The following is a 20792-nucleotide window of genomic DNA, read 5'->3' on the forward strand; positions in this document are numbered from 1 at the left end:
TGTTTTTCCCTTTGTTGCATCCCATTTTCTTCTGTCCACAGCCCAATCAGTATAATTTAATTTCATCTATTACACAGCATTATGCAGGTCAGAATCCTTGTAAATAAGGTTACAATAAGCTTTGATTAATTGTCATTTAGGTTTATAATCTATTATTTGATGAACTAAACCCTTACTGCACCACACTATGAAATATAAGAATATGTTCATGTTGCATCGTGGGGAGAAAACACAATGAGAGAGCAGTGGAGAGTGACTCAGCTTTTATTAATAAAAATAATAAATATCTAGCAAAAAAACATTTCAGCATCATTGCACACATTTTCGAATTCATTTCAACCACTAATTCAGTATCTGTTCCTCTATCAAATATATGAGCTGCCACTCATCTAACATGGCAGATCAGTTAATACACAGTAAAGAACAGGTTATTAGATTTCCTAAGTCCTTTTGATTAGAGGTGTCACATACACACACAGGGATACAAACACACACACACATATATATATATACAGCTGCAGTGTGTGATCACGCCGGAGCATTCTGTACTCTTCACAAAGATCAGAGACCGTCAAGGGCTTGTGGAAGGCTGGAGGTTGACCAAAACATGTTCCCGGACCCCTCGCCCCCTCCTCTTCGCCTCTGACTCTGCCTCCCTCTGTCCATCCCTCTTTACTGTTTCCTACCTGCCTCTTTCCTTTTGTCATTTTCCGCCTGTCACTTTCTGCGTCATTGCATTCCCGCACCACCTGTTACATAATCCATAAATCTGATAACCTCAAGAACACTTTAATTTACAACAGAAAGGCAAAGGAACTTGCATGCAATATGGTTATGATGCACCAGTGCATGCGGTAGTTGGGTCGCAGTCATTCCGCTGAGAGATCAGCAGATTTGGTGAGGCCAGCCGGCCAGCACAGGCAGAGATAAGCCCTTGGCACAGCTGAGAACACATACCCTGCCTCTCACAATACCTTCACATAACCACTTCTACCACCACCAAACGCCAACAATGACAAAGCATGACATTTAAATGGTGCTGTGCTCGCCGCGGATAGTGCTAAAGATCTACAGTACGTAGGGTTTATGATGAATGTCACTAGGGATAAATACATATACATCTTGTCAAGCTCTTTCCTGACATGACTATCCTTTCCCAACTGTCATCCTTCTCCCTAACATCCCCTCTTTCTCTCTTTGTCCTTTCGTTTTTTTCACCCTCTCTGGGCCTCCTGGGACATGGAGCGACCGAGAACTTTGGGTGCTTTGGCGAACTCCATGAGGGTCGGCTTGAGCGGGGGCAGGTCTTTCGTGATCTCGTCCACTGTCTTCTTGCTGGGACAGGCTCCGTCTGGGGTGGGGAAAGGCTGCAGGTCCTCCTCGGTGTGAGGGGCTCCGCGGCCGAGCCTGACACCCAGCTCTGCGGGGATGAAGATTGGCAGGGGGAGGGTGTTTCTCTTTGGCAGCAGCTGGTGCTCCCTCACTCCTCTTTCCATAGTGCCCACTCTGAAGACACCGGAGGGGCAGTTCTGTATCAGAGAACGGGCCCTCCACTGCCGAGACAGAGTTTCCCTGCGTGAGTCATCATTCATGTTCATGGTTTGCCTGCAGGAATTAGAGGAAAGTTGGAGTTAGAAACTGTGGGAGCACTCACTATGATTTACCTACTTAATTAGACTGTAATTGCCTTGCAGTCCATATCCTCTGATGGTAAGGAATATTTTAAATCAATGCCACAATGTTATTAATATTTAATATTAATTTCAGATTACATAGAAACTTTTTTTTCTTCTCATTTAGTGGTGACTCATGCCACATTAAGAGGACCTGCAGGGTGTCATCTGGTAGGTGTGTAAGCTCTCACCTGTCTTCAGGTCTACTCTTGATACGGACACTGTGCCAGTCAGCGCTGTAGCTCTCCCTCTGAGCCTTGTTCTCCTCCTTTACACTGCAGGCCAGCTCAGCTCCCACCACCACACCGTTCTGCTTCTCCACGACGGTACAGAATGGCATCATCTCTGCTGCGGGAAGATCTATCTGTCTCAAATGTATTGCCTCCAGTAGGTCTTGTGTGTCGGTCTTCTGGTCTGGTCTGGGATGCACCCAAGGAAACAATGATGCTTCAGCTGGCTGTAACTCCAAGCTTCTGTCTCTCTCTCTCTCTTTGTGCTGGCTGTGTCCTGGCTCGGGTCTGTCCACCGATTTTATAGATGTTCTGTTGCTATTTCTGATCCATGTTGTCACTCTACAATCAGTGTGCACTGACATCTGACACCAAGTACGCCGTGTCTCATTCCCCTAGAGCTGGAAGTCACTCTGTGGAGGGGTTACGGGTAATTGGGCTGAAAATCCCCTGATTCTCAAATTGTGTGCCCAGTCACCTCTGTAATCACTAAGCCCAACACTTTTCACTTCAGCTGTTAATGCGGCGTCTTGGAGGGGAAAGTATCTTGAAGACACTCTGTATGGAGATTATGTAAACATGTAGACAGATACACACAACAGGTTTGGTCTTCAGGGAGGAATCTTAATAAGTGTCTGGTCTTGATGTACATGAAGGAGCAAGAAGTGATACCTCACTAATGTGGAAAGAAAACAACGACTAACGCAGCTGTTTTTTCATAGACAAAGGATATTTCCAGGCATGTAGTTTATATATACAACTCATCTGTCACTTGGAGATAAAAGGTGAAAAGCTGGAGAACTTTACGGAGTCACATCCAGCTGACTTTTTTTATACATAATACAGTTCAGAAGGAGTTTATACAACAGCTGTGCCTTGTGACAATATCAAACCCCCTCATTAGATGCCATTACAGTGTACTGCCTCACAGTAGCAGAGAGAACTCCATCCCCAATGATTCATTACCTCAGTGACAGAGCGCCACGCAAGCCATCATCAACTCAGGTTACACACACTCACACACACACACAAACCTCTGACAGTTGTCTGGTGGTATGATGTTACTACCGGTCCCTGTCTCTGACTCATTCAACCACATCAAGTCCTGATATCATCAGAAACAGTTATCAGATATCACACACACAGCATGAAAAACATGATGGTCCCAGTGATCAGACACGTGACCAATCATCATTCATCAGGCATTAAATGTGTTTTTTTTTAAATTATTTTCACATTTAATAATGACAATAGTAGTCACTGTGTGTCAAATGTTGACATTAAATCTGTGTTTCACTGCATATCTTCTTTTCGCCTACAGTAAATTGTTGCCATTCCTTTCCACTGACTAGGCCCAGTATACATAATACAACAGCTAAATGCTATTTCCCATCTACTTGTCAACTACTGTACAGCAATATTTCCATTTCCTTTCTGCAGCTTCTCAGCAGAGTCACATTGCATATGTAAAATATTACTCGGTGTCAAAGAGAGAAAAGTGAGCAAGAGCACCTTAGGAATCCCTGAGGTCATGCATTCAGTTATGTTATGACACCATGGCAACCATGAAATGCCATTTCGGAAACCTAGTAAGTCACTATGCAACGCCCCTCAGTGCTGATATCATATCTTTTTAGAATCAGCCTGACACTGAGCAGGAGTGATGCAGAGTGATGCGTCTAATTTGTATTTCTTGTTATTGTTTGCATAAGCTAAAACTGCAGGAAGACATCAGATGGCTTTCACCTCTTAGCTGGTTTATGGGTGAGTCATGCTATGCTAATGAGGCCAGGGGTGTGGAGGGTCTGTAAAGGTGACAAGTGATGAGGTGAGTCCTGTCACAGCGGTCACCCCTCATCCTCCAAAGCCTGGTCGGGAAGAACTTTGTGTTGCGTAACAACACCACCACAGCTGCTGGGAAGTGACATTTAAATGAGCTGTCACCGGGAAAGAGACGGGGCGTGGGAGGGAGGGAGGGAGAGAGGGAGGAGAAGGGCAATTGCAGGATAAAGCCCAGGCCTGTCAGGAGGTGGTAAATAAAGAAAAAAAATATTGGGAGAGTGCAAGTTTGAGTAAGTCGGATTGTTTTTTATGTGACGGAGGAGTGAATTTGGGAGGACAGAGAGGAGCCTCCTAGACAGGTCAGTCTGACAGAGAGTGCTTGCATAGCGGTAAAAAGAATCTGAAGGAAAGTTAACTTTCTATATTGATTCCTGCTGTGAAAACTTGCATACAATCTTCAGCTGGACACTTGTGCTTATCATCAGCTACCAGATAGTCAAGTATAACAAGTTATTTTATGTGTCTGTGTGCCAGTAGGCTGGTACCGTGTTCTAACATGTGCCCTCACCAGAGTGTCTCTCTTACATAACAACAACAACAACAACAAGAAGCAGCTGACCACCAAAACACCATCGTCGCCATCCATCTTGAACCCCCTTCTGGTCCCAGCGGGATGGTCAGATGCCGGACAGGCTGTGCCAGGCCAAGATTTGTGGTACACATGCGGATCACAGTGTAAGCCATGGGTGCACAGCCGGCAGGCCACGTGAGGGCATAGAAACAGAAACTGAAGTGCCTAGTATTCCACTTTAAGAAATGCTTGCTCCCGTGCCACCGTATCCATGGAATCACTGAACAATACTCACTTGACTTTCACACAGCATATTCTATTTAAATTGCAGACTGCCAATAGCCATCCAAATTCTCTTTTTTATTCTTTGTCCTTTGTGCACTTTCTGAGGCGCTCGGATTACTTCACATGAAACAGCTCCAGGGAAGGCATCATACCAACATGTGACATCGTACACATAACAGGCTTCAGGCTGCAACTTTATTTCATCATAAACTGGACACCAGAACACATACACAAACTGCCACATGAGTTTGGAAATCTTTCATATTTTCAGCAGAACACCCCTCACACACATCACCTGAAAGTCACCTCAGTCACACACACGCAATCATTTCAGTTCAACGTACAGTACAGATCACATTGTATTTCCATGTGCTGTTTTCCAGAATGTTTGAAGCCAAATGCAGATTTTTGTGAGTGAAGAGTTTTGATTACACAAGCACACACATTCTTGTGAATCTGGAATCATATTAGCGGGCTATTTATTTAGTGTTGTTACCGATCATGTGACTGAATGAAATGAGTGCTGATAATCATAGGACAAAATATAAAGAGGCTCTGCTCAAAGGAACATCGCTACCCTGAAGGTTCACAACAGCTGAACAATGAACAGACTAAGAACTTGATAAAACTTTGTGGTAGACAGACAAAAAAAAGGAATACAGACAAGTCAACACCTCTGTAACATTAACCTGGAAATCTGCTAAGCCCTTTTAGATTTTGACCAGAGTAAACAGAATAAGATGCAAGCTGTGCAGTTGGGGGGAGAAAGGAGAAATTGTTCAGCTTAAAACTTCCAAGAAGCAGCAGCAGAACTGTTGGAGCCAACAGACACTTGAAGGTAAGAGCTATGTAATTCTGTCATCCAGGTCTCCAGGATTGATGACTACTGCCCCCTGCCTTGTGTCTATTATTACTGCAGCCAGTAGATCTTAGGATCTGTCACTCAAGTTTCCATCTTCCCTTCCGCTCTCGTCCTCCTCTTCATCTTCTTCGCCTGCCCCGTTCATGGCCTCTACCCTGGCCAGCAGCAGCGGTAGGTTTATGGCGAGGCCCGGCACGTCCTCGTCAGAGTCATCCTTTGGAGGATAGAAGCGCTTTGCCTTTGCCAAGAAATCGTCAGCTATATCTAGATAGATGAGGCGATCCTGTGCAGAGGGAGAAGGAAAGTGAGCAGGGAGAGTGTGTATGTCAGTGTGATTATTGTTAGAATATGGGTGTTAAAGGGGCAGTGATTTCTACTGAACTACAGGGAGGGAGTCTGTCAATGTCTTCTCTTGGTTTTGATCTTACACAAAGATCCCCTGGCTTTTTAAAAAGTTACGTATTGCTCATAGGTGCAGAAAGAATGACACTACCATAACAATTTATTGTACCCTAAACCCAACCTTCTGTCAATACACATCCACTCTAAATTTAGAGTAAGCCATATCAAGTTGTAAATGGAAACAGTGGTATAGTTTTAGGAGCTCTACATCCCTTTTCATGTCTACTCCTTTTAAAGAACAGCCTACAAAGGTGTGGCCTTCAGTAGGCTGGATCAGTGCCTCCTCTCCAAATGAAACGTCTTCAGAGGATTCATCATAAGTTTATCATGAGTTCATGCCTTTACCTCATAGTTAAGGCAAAGATACACCAGATGTGACCTCCAAACTTATTTTGAGCTAGTATTTGGAGTAGGACAACCTTGCCAACCTACTCACATATTTAAGACATATTTGGTTGACATTGGTGGAAGTGAACCCTGAAATGGGACACATTATGTGTGTTTTTCACAGGTCACTACACCCTGCAGTTAGACTTAGCTGATAGGACTTGCTGCAGGGTTTGAGGAAAGTACCCTTTGTTGTGGCCTGGAGCACATGGACGGCGTAAACACGCCCACATTTTGGGTTAGGTAAAGGTTAAACATGTCTTACACCACCCAAGGGTGTTTTTGAACCCTAAGCTCCAGGTCACAGGAAAGGACTACCATACTGGGAATTCTGTAAGAGTTTAAAGTTTCATGTCACTGCAATTCCCTCAGACAAGCAACAAGCCCCTGCTCTCACCAGGATGAACAGATATCTCTCTGGTGGTGGGTCTTTGCTGTTGAACACGGAGGTCTCAGTGTGGAGCGTCTTCAGCAGGGCACGTGATGCTGGGGCGTTGCGCATGCGGTCATGTGAGGCACCGGCAGACACTGTCAGGAGCGAGTCTGCCTCTGCCATGAAACCTAGGAGAGAAAGGCAAAGTATATCTGGTTTGTCTGTGTGAACGAGTGACACTGTGTCTCACATCCCATGTGTCCAGCCTCACCTAGGTTCTCCAGGATTGTCTTCCATTTGTCTCTAACTTCTCGGCGTGTGTCTCTCATGGCCTCAATGTCAACACTCAGACGACGATAGCCCTAGACAAGAATAAGACAAAGCTATTAACTATTTTCTTGCAGATGGGTGTAACTTCTCACATAGGAGAGGTTCCCCTGGTCTTGTAACTGGATAATTTGACCTACAGCTGGTTTGAATCACTGATCACAGTCATTTTATATAGCTGATGAAGCCTCAAGAAAATCCTCCCTCACATACCGTGGATCCCATGCGGGTCTTAGTCCTGGCCTGCAGCAGGGAGTAAAGCACTCGGTCGTCAGCTCTCTCCGAGTGGCTGGGGTCTCCTGGCTCACTCCACAGGTTGGTCTCCTCATCGCGACGCTTCTGGACTTCACGATTGAAATACTCCAACGGGTCCTGACTGTGTGGTTGGCCAACACACACACACACACACACACACACACACACAAGCACCCAGAAGCACAGTTATCACACATTCATACAATTATTAGACTTATAGAACTCATCAAATGTGATACATATGAAAAAGCACATCAGGGACACTTAGTAACAAAGAAAGACAGAGAAATATTCTGTGGATTGTGTTCTTCTCTAGGTGTATTACAAGAAGATGTATGTGGTGAAGAACTGTTTCTGGTCTTACGGTACTGGTACTAAAGGCTGCTTTTCATCCTCATCATCTTCATCACCAGCGCAGCAGCAGCAGCAGAACTGCATGCAGAACTTCTTAAAAGCTGCACCCATCTATTAAGAACAGAGTCAAAGGCTAGCAGAGTTCACAATATCAGATAATCCAGAAGGAAGAACAACTTCCTCAGTTCCTCAAACAAAGGTTTTCCAGCGGTGAGTCTGGCCTGATGAACTCAGCTGCTTTGCTTTAGCTTCCCAATCCTTGTTGTCGCTGTAGATGCTGATTCCTTAGCGGATTCTGAGAAAGGGGACCTTATTCACAACCTATTTCGAAAAAATATTCTGCAAAGTAAGAAAAGGCACAAAACGTATATGGGTCCACTAGTATGAATCTAGTAAATCTGGTTTCACATTCACTAAAAAAAAAAAAGCTCAGATCATCAAGAACAACAGGTCAAAAACGTTACAAAACTAAAAGTCACTGATCCCTAAACTCTACCTAATTTTCAGCTTCCCATTTTCCAGGATCCCAGCGCAGCTCCACATCCAGTAGAGGTCTGTCCTCCAGGTCATTGGCCAGAGCCTGACTGGGTAGAGAAGCTCAGGCAGATGGCAGCCCAAGGACTGTTGCTTCTCATCAGCCTCACATGGAAGACAATGAGAGCAGTGAAACGCTCGCTCTCTCATCGATTCAAAAACACACACATTCACACACCCATATCCTCAGAAGACAGTCACAGCACAATCATGTGAGCTGCTCCATCTCTTGTCCTTAGCATTGTGTTTTGCCCCGAGGACAACACATCTCCTCTTCAACTGTAGGTCTAATTACACACTCTCTATCCAATCTACCATGGTTTTATTGATTTTTAGGATTATTTAGTTTCATTGTATGGTTACTGCAATTGCTTAACCATTAATTTGTTTGAAAGTGGTTAGATAAGAATCGTGTGTGTGCGTCGCTTAAGAATCCAGATATCTTGATGCCTGTGGATTATCTCATTTTCAGAGGCTATCAAAGAAACAGCAGATTTTCGGAAAAAAGATTGTGATGCTGTGGTATAATAATGACCATGAGGTGGAGGGTGACTCAGCCTCCAAAAGCCAGCCTTCATTGTGGCCTTTTTAGTAACGGTGAAGCTATCACGCATGTGACATAGGCTCAAGTCACAGGGTACTACAGTTCATGACATAAACACCCCTGGGATACAATGATGGAGGAAACTACTGTGATAACATGTTAGGTAAGACATACTTATATTGATAAGTTAAAGATCCCCCCCAGACATGTAGTAAGACATATAAAAATACTCTGATTTTATAATAATTTGATTATGATATAGTTTTTACATATAAAAAGTTCAGTTATCTCATTAAAAATTCTTAAAATGACACCTCCTCCTCCTCCCTTACTGGAAAAATCCAGAATGATGATGCAATTTTGTTCATTTTCAAAGTTCAAGTTCAAGTGTATGTGCACTGTTTCCACATCACACTTGCGTAAGTTGCATACTGGACCACTACTGGCTTCCAAACTAGTTGTGCTGTCACAATAGGTACACGCCTTAAAGGGGACATATGCCTTTTGAGATTTTATGTTATTTTCATACCGTTATAACGTTGGATGTCAATGTTAATCATGGTCAAAGTTTTAAAACTTAAAGAAAATATATGTAAAAAGTCAAAAGCCTCCTCATGATGAATGGCTACCTGTTCTGTAGCCTTTGTTGCTAATGTTGTTCCATGAGTTGATCACCTTGTGCACTCGCATTTTTCAGATCAGAGTTTCCATTTTGAGTAAAAAAACGAGAAAAAGAAGTGAAATCCTACTACTCCTGCTTGTTGACGTAGCCGCCCGAGCTGCTGGAAGTCTGCCGAGGGGCAGCTTCCAGGAGCTGACCAATCAGAGCAGAGTGAGCTCAGCAGGAAGGGGGGGCCTTAAAGAGACAGGAGCTAAAACGGCCAGTTCCAGACGGAGGCTGAACTGAGGGGTTGCATAAAGAGCCAGTATAAGATAAATAAGGGGTTTTTTTAACTGTAAATCATGCAACGATATTCCAGTAGAGCCCCAGAATAAATACATAGGAAATGTGCATGAAATACGACTCCTTTAAAACTCAGATTTAAGGTGAGCAGAGAGAAACTTTCCCCCTTCAATAGATGAATGTGAGAACAAACTCTGCTCACACATCATTGTATAAGCAACTCAAACATCCAGCTGAAGTGACAATAATCAATAGCACATTTTTGAGTAAAGGGGGGGGGGGGGGGGGGGGGGCTTTAAATGAGGTTTGAAGCTGGAAAGCTGTCATGAATTTTTTATTAGACATAAGACACTGGTTAAGACTATAAAAACAGTTGGTCAGTATTCATGTGATGGCTTTAAATTAACATGTTTGATGAATGATCTATAGTCATGACACATACAGTACATTCAAGAACGATTACTAAAGAAAACTGAAGAACTCCAGGCAGGCTTCATACAATATAGCTTTGTTGAAGGGATGAAGCATTGATATAAGAGCATGTTTTTACCTAAAATATATGCAAAGCAAAAGAAAAGGCTGACATGTAATGTTACTGTGATAAAGGCACCAAATTGTTGATATGATTACTTTCATTTGACATCTCTCTTCTCCATAGCAACAAAGCAGTTTTCATTACTTATGTAATGACAAATAATGATTTTTTTTTTCCCCCGTACATGATAACACTGAGTAAAACTTAACAAGCTGCAGGTGAAATTTGTAAATGATTAAAAACAATATAAAGATATGATAGAAAAACCTCATTCAGTCCCACGTCAGGGCCTGAAGGAGGGGTGGGGGGGCAGTACTAAAGTCAATGAAAATCATATCAGTACAGTAATAACTTCTGATGACAAGTGATGAGTTCAGCTATTTTACCACAAGGCCACTTGAGGTTATTGGCACAAATGATAGCTTTAGTAAGTAAACAGCATCCTCATTTATGAACATTATTATCATCTTCATTTTTTTCTTAACCGAGCTTGATAAATTATCTGCAACACAAACTAAAAACCTCCTGATCTGATTTCTTGTTTTGACCTCCTGTCTGATCCCAGAGTGTGTGTGCAACACAGATGCAGGATTAAAAACTAGAGCTGCAACCATTAGTTGATTAGTCTATTAGTTCATCGAAATTATTGTCGTTTTTTTCATGCAAAAACATCAAACGTTTGAGGATTCCAGCTTCTCAGATGTGAGAATTTGCTGCTTTTTCCTTGTCTGAACATTATAGTAAATTGAACATCTTTGGTTTTTTGAGCTGTTGGTCAGACAAAACAAGATATTTGTTGACATCACCTTGAAATCTAGGAAATTGTGATTAGTCTCTCTGCTTTCTGATGTTTTATGGACCAACAGATTTATCAAAAAAATTGTTTAAATCGATTATAAAAATCATTAGTTGCAGCCTGTCAGCGAGTTTTAGCACCTTGGGACAGGTGATGAAGTTAAATCAAGAGGCTTTCTCTTAGTGGATCAGTGGTGTCTCCCCCTTGTGGTGATCAGACATCAAGGCGTCTCCTTTCCCCCGATCTATCACAGTGTAGACAAACTATGTGGAAAAAGCTTTTACCCATTCAAATGAAGTGTTTGTTACAGGCATTGCAGTGAAGTGTGGATTTGTTTTGGAGCAGGTGCACCAGAGAACCATATATGGTGCAGTGAAAAATAACAAAAAAAAAAAACAAAAGCAGCAAATCAATAGCTAATAATGTGTGCAGTAAGATAAGGCTCAGAGAGACAGCTGCTTGGTAGAACAAGATTTCAGTCATGCTGTTGCATCAGTTCTTTCCTAATAAGTGAGACAGATGTCCACACAGTGAGAGTCACGTACATCCGGGTCTTCTTGTTTCAGTAAAGTCCACCCTGAGTCAAGATGGCTTCAGGGAACGCAGTTCTCCTCGCATGGTGAGACACAGCAAAACATGTACAGGTCCACGCAAAAAATATGTGTATGCGATCACGCTTAAAACAACTTTGTTGAAGTTGAAGAATGAGGAGGAGCATCGTCTCTCTGATAACCGAATGACTCCTCTTGTCCAGTGACTGAAATGTCTCACATCTCCTATGCTTAGAGAAGCAGTCTTTTCTGTTACGGTAACACGTCCCTTCAGCTTACGTGCATCAAAAGGGTGTCGCTACGCCCGTTTTAGGGTTCACAAAAAAAAAACAAAAAAAAAAAACTGTAGTGACGCCTCTCAACCAGCTGTGGCACAGTTAGAAATCTCTCCTGGTCTCCTGGTTTAAATGTGTTGGTGGGAGCGGAGAGAGGGCCGCAGGTCAACGATACGTTGGCGTAAATGAGACATGAATTCAAACATGGTGGCAGCCAGGCTCTGGTGGATGAGGTAGCGGGGGAGTCGGCCCTGACGAGATCAAACACAGAAACTGAGTGTTAATAATAATTCACTCATATTTGCATTTTAATTTATTTTTTATTTTTCCCTAATTCTATACTGGATTTATTTTTCACTGAGTTCTGTAATTCATGTCTTCATACTTGTTATTTATACGTTTCTCTTAATAGATTTTAAAATAATATCCAGTCGTGTCATTAAAAGCTCTATTTGCTTCTATTTTTCTACATCCTGTCTCCATTTACTGCTGCAACAATCCTTTCTATATTCATATCATTCAACTTTTACTAATCTTAAAAAAGGTAAAGTCTGTCCCAGCTTGCTTCAAATAACAGAAAACGTTACAGTAACGGTACACTAACTGCAAAAGTGCACATTCTCACCTTCAAGTCTGTGTTGAGGACCCAGATGAAGGTGCAGACGGACGGGTTACTGCTGGATTTAAGGACCACAAATCCGCCTGGACCGTTCTCTCCCCTGAGGCGAGCCAATAAAAGGCAGGAGGACAAGACGGAGAAGTTAGAGAGATGAAACTGACACAGCTGCACTTTTATTAAATCAATATGATGGTCTAATTTGCTGGATCAGTGACAAGGAGGCCGGCTGGAGGCGCAGTCTGACCTGACGTAGCGACCGCTCGGAGGTTTGGCATTGTGGTCGGTTGCCATGCCAGCAGACAGGTAGCAGTCTCGTTTGCGTTCCACCCGCCGAACATTAACAAAATCCCTGAAGGAGGAAAAATCAATCACTCATCAATTTACAAGACTGAAGATGGGAAACATAGATAACAAATAAGAAAAAGCCACATATAGAACATGAAAGGTAGGTCTGCTGTATGCTGTACTGATGTACCTGGCAGACACGACGCCTCCTGCTGCCCCAGCGGAGACATCGTATGATACTAGAGTGTTGTCGTCAACCCTCTGGAGGATCTGAGGAGAGAGGCAGAAAGCACTGTTAGGCTACACACAACCTAAACAAGTAAAAAAAAAAATGTTCAAAAGGACAGAAAGATGAGTACATAAAAGAATCAAAGTTGTCACCTGGCAGACAGAAACAGTTTTGTTCCACTGGACCATCTTCTCCGGTTGCAAAATCACTTCTTGATACACGAGTTCAGCGGGACACTGCATGAAGGCCTGAACGCACCGAAAACAAACAGCTGTGTTTACAAGACGTACCTACACAGACATTATATCAAGTGTATGTTGAGGCTGTAAAAATATAGTACAGCATGTAAGAGAAAGAAAGTTGTGGGGGGGGGAGAGTGTGAAATATGAAAAGAAATACATATAAACCTCACACCTAGTGTTTGGATTCTAACCGTATCTGCCAGAACTACAATAAATATAATCACATTCGTTCTGTGTTGTTCACATGATCTTCTGAGGGAAAAGTCAGAACTATGGAATTAAAAAAAAGACCAAAAAACATTCTCAAGTGTATTTATGATCATCGTCTCTTTAACAAGGAGTCCGGCATTCCAAGTCCCAACATGGACTTCTGGAAAACTGTTTGTACACGACGATCTTGAGGCATTCATTTAGACACAACTGGGGAACATTCCTCAATTGTGCAACACTGTGTCTTACTGTAATGACTCATAATGGTGCAGTCAGATCAGCAAAAGCAGCTGTATTTAATCATATTCACAGATCAGAACTTTAAGGGTCATGTCACTAAGTTAAAAAACTATTTCTCAAGTATTTCTAATGCGGCACATGTGTTAATATTTTCAGACCACCTACGATAGCTGTTTTAAACTCAAATCATTCAACTCGACTCAAACCATTTATAACAAAGAAGTACTTTATGTATCATTCACTTGTTTTGTCCAAAAGAAAAAGAAGAGTGCACATAGGAGACACTTTGCAACTTCATTGAAATACCCCTGATTGTTAGGTCACTTCTGTCTGCTACTGTTGTAAACAAAGAAGAAACAAGATTCTACAAGTCTAAAGTCAAGTTGATCAATAACTTATCAGCCATTTAGACACGGCAGAAGTGTGTCTAAAAGTAAAATAAATCTGAGCGTGTGGTGGCTGTGACGAGGCCTTCCCTATAATTTACTGTAATAATGCCATAAATTCAAGCTGCGGCGCTTGAAAAAGGCCTTCAGTTATAGAGCATCCTGTAAATAGCGGGCGTGCTCTGTGTTCCTCTACAGGGGAATTATTCATGCTAAAGGAACTCCTTTGTAATGTGACTTCAGTTCCTCCGAATCATGTGTGACAGCACCAGGAAGTCTCTTCATCATCTGATTTAATTTAACACCTCATTAGTCTCAATTACTTTACTACCGCGCCCCACCTAAAGGTCGTTCAAATACGTACACGCCCATTGGCCCGCAAAGTGGATTGATTTCAGTTATGGTTAGTGATAAAAAGGGTTTGTGAGTGCTGCACTGACATACAGTCTGGTCTCCTCTTTACTGCAGGATTGTAGAGCTGCAATAATCAAATACAGGGGTAAAAATCTGTCTGACATGTTATATCAATGAGGAAATATTTGTGCTAAAATGGCTCAAACTTCAGTTACTACATGATGTGTAAACATGATAAAATAAATACAGTATTATCAGTGTAAATGTGATTCATCTGGGTTGTTACTGGAGCATGATAGCTTCTGGATCACAGTTTCACAATGAGCATACACAGAAATGGCTGCTGTACCTTGAGAATGAAAGTCTTGCCATGGAAGGGAATCTCCAGAGTGTAGACAGAGTCGCCCATGTCCTGATATGAAACCAAATATCGTTAGCATCGTGACACTTTTCACTTCATCTCTTTCCTTTCAGAACAACTAAGGAAAGCTAAATGTCAAAGCCAATTAATCAGAACACTGAATGATTTATTTAGTGGTGAAATGTAGATTTTTTTTTTTTTTTTTTTACATTTCGTTCATTTCTTAAAATTTCAGATACAGCAAAAGATTATCTACAAATAAACTGAAAGCATTCCTGCAGTGAAAAATGCTGGATGACAAGGTTGGAGTTTCATTTTTGATCTAGTTCCAAGTTCCTAAAATATCTGACTTCATTAAGACCAGAGTGCATGTTTTACATCACTTCCTCTCTGCTTTTCTTACTAGCAAAGAACAACAAAACATCTCACTGACAACACAGCAAATATTTCATTTATCTGCAGAGCTGCAGAGTTCTGTTACTGTCACTTTTTTTATATTTTTTATGCCCTCCAAATAAGGGATTCAAATTAAATACATAGGATCAATATTGGATTCTGATTCATTTAATTGCTATCAAACCCAAACCCACATGGCTGGAAAACAACACAACAATTTAGGATTTTAGTGGCTTGCACTATTTGGGAATGGAAGATATATCAGAGTGGACTTCAGAGGTCAGAGTACTTCATCAGAAGAGCTTATTTGACTGTCAAACAGCTTTAAAAACCTCCTCCTCCCACATCTTTCCCATGTTAGAAATGGGGAGGCTGTATCAGATGATTTCTTCCCGTATTTCTTTTTTTTAACTTCCCGAAAGCCGACATTCACGGCCACTTCATTTAATGATTGACGAGGTATGTGGAGCTGGAAAAGTTGGAGAGCTCTTTTTTTTTTTTCAATCTTTATACAACTACTTCCGTCTATGAATGCCTTCCAGGAGAGACTGTGTGAAAATGTGACCGTTAGCCCCGTATTTAAATGATTCTCTCATCTCGTCTCCTTTCTGTGCCAGCTGGCTTTCATTCCGCCCTTGAGTGTGGCCTTTTATAACCGCTATAAACATTTTTACCTAGTTTCTACGACATGTTCAACCCAGTACTTTACAAGCACACTCTGCCCCTTAAAGCAGACTACTGAGGAGATCTTTAGTCATGTCTGCTGAAATGTCCTTGACCCAGCATCTTAATTAGACGGGGAGAGGAGGCGTGTCAAATAAAACTCATAACACTCACATTGTTTTTCTCAAACTTCCAGTTGTCCTCCTGGGCGAGGATCTGCTCTACCACAGACATGGCCTCACGACCCTGTCTGACGTACTCCTTCTCCTGGAACGAGAGGAAAGTAGAAAAAGAAAGAAAGAGAAAGCAGGAAACCATCAAAGGGATGAAGAGCAACTAGCAGCATTGAGTAGAAAGACCCTTCAGACTGATGGAGGTACCTGGGCAGTGACGGCACGGCGACCGAGACCCTCCTCATCCAGATCTTCTTCAGAGCCTGCAGACACAAGTCCAAGGCCAAAATGAGCACAACATGAACCATACAGGACAGACCCTACAAACACACACACAATACTTAAGGCTGATCAACAGAGAAAGAAATCTTCATCAGACGTCACCTGCAACTGATTCAGGTGGAGAGTAGAACTGTCCGTCTGAAACAGCGCGGGGGTAGATCATGGGGGCGCGCTCGCAGGCTGCGTTCACCGCTGCTAGGTAGGCTGAGTGTCAAAGGAGCAAAAAAAAAAAAAAAAGTTAAAAAGGAGAAACAGATTTTTGTTAAGTCTCGTTCAAACTTGTCTGGCGTCTTTCTCTCACCTCTCTCATCATCGGCCTCCTGAGTGAGCACCTTGAAGTCGAGGAACCAGGTCTCCAGCCAGGCCACCACGAACGAGGTGATGGGTAACACATAACCAAAGGCATTCTGGGACAGGAGCTGTGTAGAGAAAGAAGCCATGTCATCCTGAGGCTGGGGGGGGGGTATTAAAAAAAGGACATTGTTGTGTATAAAAAGTTAAATGTAGTGATAGTGTTACGCTCAAAGCGGATTACTCAACACTGTATCGACCTTACAAAGCATCACACGGCAAAATGTTTCAATGCTTCGCTTCACTACGTCAAAAACCACGTGACTTCCTCAAACGAGGCCTTGTTATGTCACACTGGTATCAGAGAGGTGTGCCGCTGGTTTTCCATGCAAGATGCTGCAGTATTTGAAAACAAGAGCTGTAGACTATGTTCAATAGAGCGCTGTTTTAATAATATAGACTTTATTAAACAAAATAACAATAAAGAAAGCAGTAAGACCACTTATAATCTGACTAACTGTTTATTTTCTGTCTCAGATTTACAGTAATTCAGCCGTACAGATGCAATACCTATAGCTGCCCAGCAGATGTCGCCATTTTTGACTTCAACTATATCAAATCCCTTGAAACAGTGAAGCATTTTCAATGTAATTGCCTCATATTGATTCAGTGCTTCAGAAAGCTTTGTTTCCCTCATCAGTGGTTAAATGAGCCATTTACAGTAAATATCTTTTACATGAAGGATTCAGTACTAAACCGAAGTCGAAATGCATGAAAGAATGATGTCATATAAACCGTTATCAGCCCATTGTGTGGTCAGGCAGCACATTACTGGCATAAATGCAGAAGTGAAAAAGTTGATGTGGTTTCTAATGATATGCTTGCACCACATACAACTGTGAAAGTGTAAATGTGACACTCACATTAGACTCGATGACCTTCACAACAAGGAAGACACTAGTCACTAGAGTGGTAATCTGTGCAGAGGGAAGATTTAGATAGAAGTTATAAACCCATGTGCAGATCTGTAAATATAAAAGATTTCACACGATTTCATTGTGTGTTTTGATTGTGTGTTTTACCGCGACTAAGCTCACTTACCGCGATAACCCACCAGTGCTTCAGCCGAAAAGCGGCGTAACCCACTTGTAGACAGAGGAAACGAAACAAAGCAAGGAGCTGAGACAAGAGGGAAGGAACAGAAGATGAAAATGACCTCAGGCATTTAATGTGATCACAGTACAGACATGTTGACTTTGCTGATATTTTCTCCTCTTGTGTAAATAAGTTCAAGCATGTGACCAACCTCGATGGCTCATTCGGACAGCATAAATCTGACTACATGACTAATATATACACACAACTGATCTCTTATAAACACAAAAGGGTCAAACCTTTCCAAACATGGTCAGGATTATATACTAATACAGATCATTTTTAACGCTTTCATTCTACACTGAAACCAAGTGAAATGTACAGACTGGGATCGACCCACTTACAAAGATGTCAAAGAAGGAAGATTTGAAGTTGTAACGGACGACCTCGTTTTCCAAACTGTCCCAGATTGAGCTGGAGATCTGCGAGAGAACAGAGTCAAACTGAGTCTAACCACTGCTGACCGTCTGCTTCACAATACACATGTAATCCCTCAGTCTCTAAAACTTAACAGATCTTCTGCGTTACTCACATTCAGCTCAATAATCCAAAGCAGGGAGATGAAGAGGAGGTCGAAAGTCACGAAGAGACAGAAGGTGCGGCGGACGTCGGAGATGGCCTTGCGCTCTGCAGGTGGTACGAACAGGTATGGGGAAGGCAGGGACAGTGATGTAGAATAGGATGCGTTCAGGGAGGCGATGGCAGGGAGGCTACCCCCGAGCTCCCCGTACTCTCCACCCGGCATTCCTGCGGCGAGACAGGAAACTCCCCCCTGCAACAACACAGACAGAGTTGGCAGGGCAACGTTGGTCCTCTTCCGATATTACGTTCAAGCTAATGTTTCTCCATCGGAGATGTTGTTCTTTAAGTCCCCCTCCACTCATATATGTGTGTGGATGTTTGAGAATGATGTATGTGTGGAGTTTAACACTAGAAAGCCTGATTATTGGAAATCGTTTTTCATCATTGAAAGTGTTTTTTCTGGGGTTTTTTTAGGGAAGTAGGAGACATCATGTGTCCAACAATTTCACTTTTGAAATGAATCATTTTTGCTTATTCATAGATTATGGATTTTTTTTTTTTTTAGGGAGAAGGAGTAGATGCCATCTGAAGGATTTTAACGTGGTAATTCTGCTTTTTTTGTGGGAAAAAACATATCACACATGATTGTTCCAACCAGAGGATTTTCACATGTCTGAACATATGTCAGGAGAGGATCTTTAAACAAACAAAACTCCATGACTCCAACTACAGTCAGTGGAGTACACAGAATATTGTGTACACTGTGTGAAAGCTGGCCTGGACTTATCATTTAGGATTAATAATTAGTGAGGCACGCAGACTCAGTTAAACAAACAATGTGCCTTTTAAAAAACGGGTTTATGAGTTTTTACTAAGGGATGCTTGCACTGTGACATCACAATAATTGCCTGCAACAGGAAGACAAGCCTGTTTTCGACAACAAGTTTGACCCTTGTCAACACAGTGACTCACAATCAGTTAATGCTAAGTGAGTTTAGCTGCTCGCAAACAATGAACTTTACCCCTGACATTATTCTATCAAACCTATATGCACCTTTATTTGAAAAGGACATCTTTAAAACTTTGAATTTCAGATTAAATGTAATAGTAGTGGTAACTTGGTTTCAGACCCCCTATGTTAACACCCTCCTTCTCCTTTCGTTTCTGCTGAAACAAACAAACAAACAAACGACTGACGGTACTTGAGTTGTATGTCAGGTAAGCTAGCAAGCTAATTCACCACTGTCAACCAGTGTTTTTAAAGAAAAACCAAGGCAGACAGAAAGTATAACAATCATATAGATGATATAACTCCTGTAAACAAGCCTCGATCAGCTAGCTAACTAGCCACTGTTAGCCACTTGCTAGTTAACTGTTGACACCGTGAAGAAGACATAAAAACAGAGACGCCATGACACAAGCGAACAGCTACAGAAAGTGACGCTATGAAACTACAAACTGGAGTTAACCTAACCCACTTTTTTATTTTTTTATTTTTTTCACAAAACCCCAAATTTACAGCATTTAACTTACTTGATTTACCGCATCATCATCGCCAAGCAAGTCTTCCGGGATGACTGTCAAAGAAGAAGAGCTGCGGCAAGATGAATCACTGCCTCGTCAATATTCTTTATTCACTTTTTTAAAGTTGCACTTATTTTTGTCGCTTAATTTTTTTGTATTATGTATCTTTTTTACGTTGTACAATTTTATTTATGCTTGTGTGTTTTGTGTTTTTTTCCCCAATACTCCCTGTACTGTTATTTGTAAAGTATTGTATATTACTGTGTTGTTAATAAAGTTTTTTTTTTTTTTTAATAAAAGAGGTTAACTCTGTCAGAATATAAAGTTTGATTAATTTTATCTTCAGCGCCGTTTGAGTTGCAGGAGACAAACTGAGCTCATCTAACAGAGAAACATTTACTAAATATTTTCTATTTGTGCTTTTTTATACAAACTCAGCGGAGAAACTGCAGACACACTTAGATTTATCTTTAAAGTTTCACCTGGACACGTCAGTCACGTTTTATTTATATATTTTAAATGTTTTATCTGTGAAGTTGTAAGTTGTTGTATAGAAGAGGAAAAAAATTTTGTTGTTTAAGTTCCAGATAATATTTCATCCTTTGAGTTTAATAATGTTAAATATATGTGTTACTGTGTCTTTTTTCAAATCAGTGTTCAGAGTTTTGTCTCTAACATGAAGTGAAAATAATAGAAGAAGAAAAAAATAGAATCACTGCCTTGCTGTGTTTTACTTTGAATTTCCTTACCGGAAGTATCAGTATGCTGTTTCTACTTGAAAACATTTCCACAAATTCAACACAGTTTCAGAATGAAACAAAAGTCATCATTATATTTACTTACTTGGGGAAAACCAGATATTGCGTGTTAAGAAACAGCAGAAAATGTCACATGATAATCAAGTTTCAGCCTGAGAGGAAAAAACCTCAGAATAAGCTGCCTCTTTTATTTAAATTGTGTTTTAATTTATTTGAGGTCTACTGCATATGTTTCAATATTTATGATTTTATTACTGTTTTAATTTTAATAAATGATCTTTTGCGACGATTATTTCTTTTTAATTTTTATTGTAAAACACCACCATGGCAACTATAACTATACACACAACAGGTAGGTAGGCAGGTATAACAAGCGTTTCCGGTAAAGACTTTCAAATTAAAACTCATATATGTGTATAAATGTACTGTAATGACGGAAATACTGAATGTTAATTTCAGACT

The 20792-nt window shown here is 41.4% G+C and overlaps 3 protein-coding genes across 3 annotated transcripts; all 3 read right to left on the reverse strand.

Annotated features, from left to right (window-relative positions):
• Nucleotides 1-248: 248 nt before the first annotated feature.
• On the reverse strand, nucleotides 249-2192 carry tcap (titin-cap (telethonin)). The gene is made up of 2 exons (XM_067616315.1): nucleotides 1865-2192; nucleotides 249-1605 (listed from the first exon to the last, which is right to left on the reverse strand). The coding sequence occupies exons 1-2, from the start codon at nucleotides 2014-2016 to the stop codon at nucleotides 1215-1217; spliced, it is 543 nt and encodes a 180-aa protein (XP_067472416.1). The 5' UTR covers nucleotides 2017-2192; the 3' UTR covers nucleotides 249-1214.
• A 2525-nt stretch (nucleotides 2193-4717) lies between these two features.
• On the reverse strand, nucleotides 4718-8183 carry mreg (melanoregulin). Its single transcript, XM_067616044.1, has 5 exons — nucleotides 7512-8183; nucleotides 7106-7268; nucleotides 6837-6927; nucleotides 6590-6753; nucleotides 4718-5686 (listed from the first exon to the last, which is right to left on the reverse strand). Exons 1-5 carry the CDS (start codon nucleotides 7610-7612, stop codon nucleotides 5471-5473), a joined length of 735 nt encoding a protein of 244 aa, XP_067472145.1. The 5' UTR covers nucleotides 7613-8183; the 3' UTR covers nucleotides 4718-5470.
• Nucleotides 8184-9783: 1600 nt separating this feature from the next.
• stard3 (StAR related lipid transfer domain containing 3) lies at nucleotides 9784-19683 on the reverse strand. The gene is made up of 15 exons (XM_067616223.1): nucleotides 19582-19683; nucleotides 18059-18298; nucleotides 17871-17948; nucleotides 17473-17550; nucleotides 17295-17348; nucleotides 16382-16499; nucleotides 16183-16284; nucleotides 16006-16061; nucleotides 15800-15892; nucleotides 14555-14617; nucleotides 12926-13021; nucleotides 12735-12814; nucleotides 12504-12608; nucleotides 12266-12359; nucleotides 9784-11891 (listed from the first exon to the last, which is right to left on the reverse strand). Exons 2-15 carry the CDS (start codon nucleotides 18269-18271, stop codon nucleotides 11769-11771), a joined length of 1353 nt encoding a protein of 450 aa, XP_067472324.1. The 5' UTR covers nucleotides 18272-18298; nucleotides 19582-19683; the 3' UTR covers nucleotides 9784-11768.
• Nucleotides 19684-20792: the final 1109 nt, after the last annotated feature.

The sequence above is a fragment of the Thunnus thynnus genome, chromosome 17, assembly GCF_963924715.1.
Source record: "Thunnus thynnus chromosome 17, fThuThy2.1, whole genome shotgun sequence".
Classification (NCBI taxonomy): domain Eukaryota; kingdom Metazoa; phylum Chordata; class Actinopteri; order Scombriformes; family Scombridae; genus Thunnus; species Thunnus thynnus.

Coding starts and splice junctions, on each gene's coding strand:
- tcap (XM_067616315.1), bottom strand. CDS start 2,016: ATGATGCCATTCTGTACCGTCGTGGAGAAGCAGAACGGTGTGGTGGTG. Junction 1,606..1,864: donor AAGAGTAGACCTGAAGACAG/GTGAGAGCTTAC, acceptor TAATTCCTGCAG/GCAAACCATGAACATGAATG.
- mreg (XM_067616044.1), bottom strand. CDS start 7,612: ATGGGTGCAGCTTTTAAGAAGTTCTGCATGCAGTTCTGCTGCTGCTGC. Junction 6,928..7,105: donor AGACCCGCATGGGATCCACG/GTATGTGAGGGA, acceptor ATTCTTGTCTAG/GGCTATCGTCGTCTGAGTGT. Junction 5,687..6,589: donor AGAGATATCTGTTCATCCTG/GTGAGAGCAGGG, acceptor CCCTCTGCACAG/GATCGCCTCATCTATCTAGA.
- stard3 (XM_067616223.1), bottom strand. CDS start 18,271: ATGCCGGGTGGAGAGTACGGGGAGCTCGGGGGTAGCCTCCCTGCCATC. Junction 17,949..18,058: donor TTTGGATTATTGAGCTGAAT/GTGAGTAACGCA, acceptor GTTCTCTCGCAG/ATCTCCAGCTCAATCTGGGA. Junction 12,360..12,503: donor CCGAGCGGTCGCTACGTCAG/GTCAGACTGCGC, acceptor GGCTCGCCTCAG/GGGAGAGAACGGTCCAGGCG.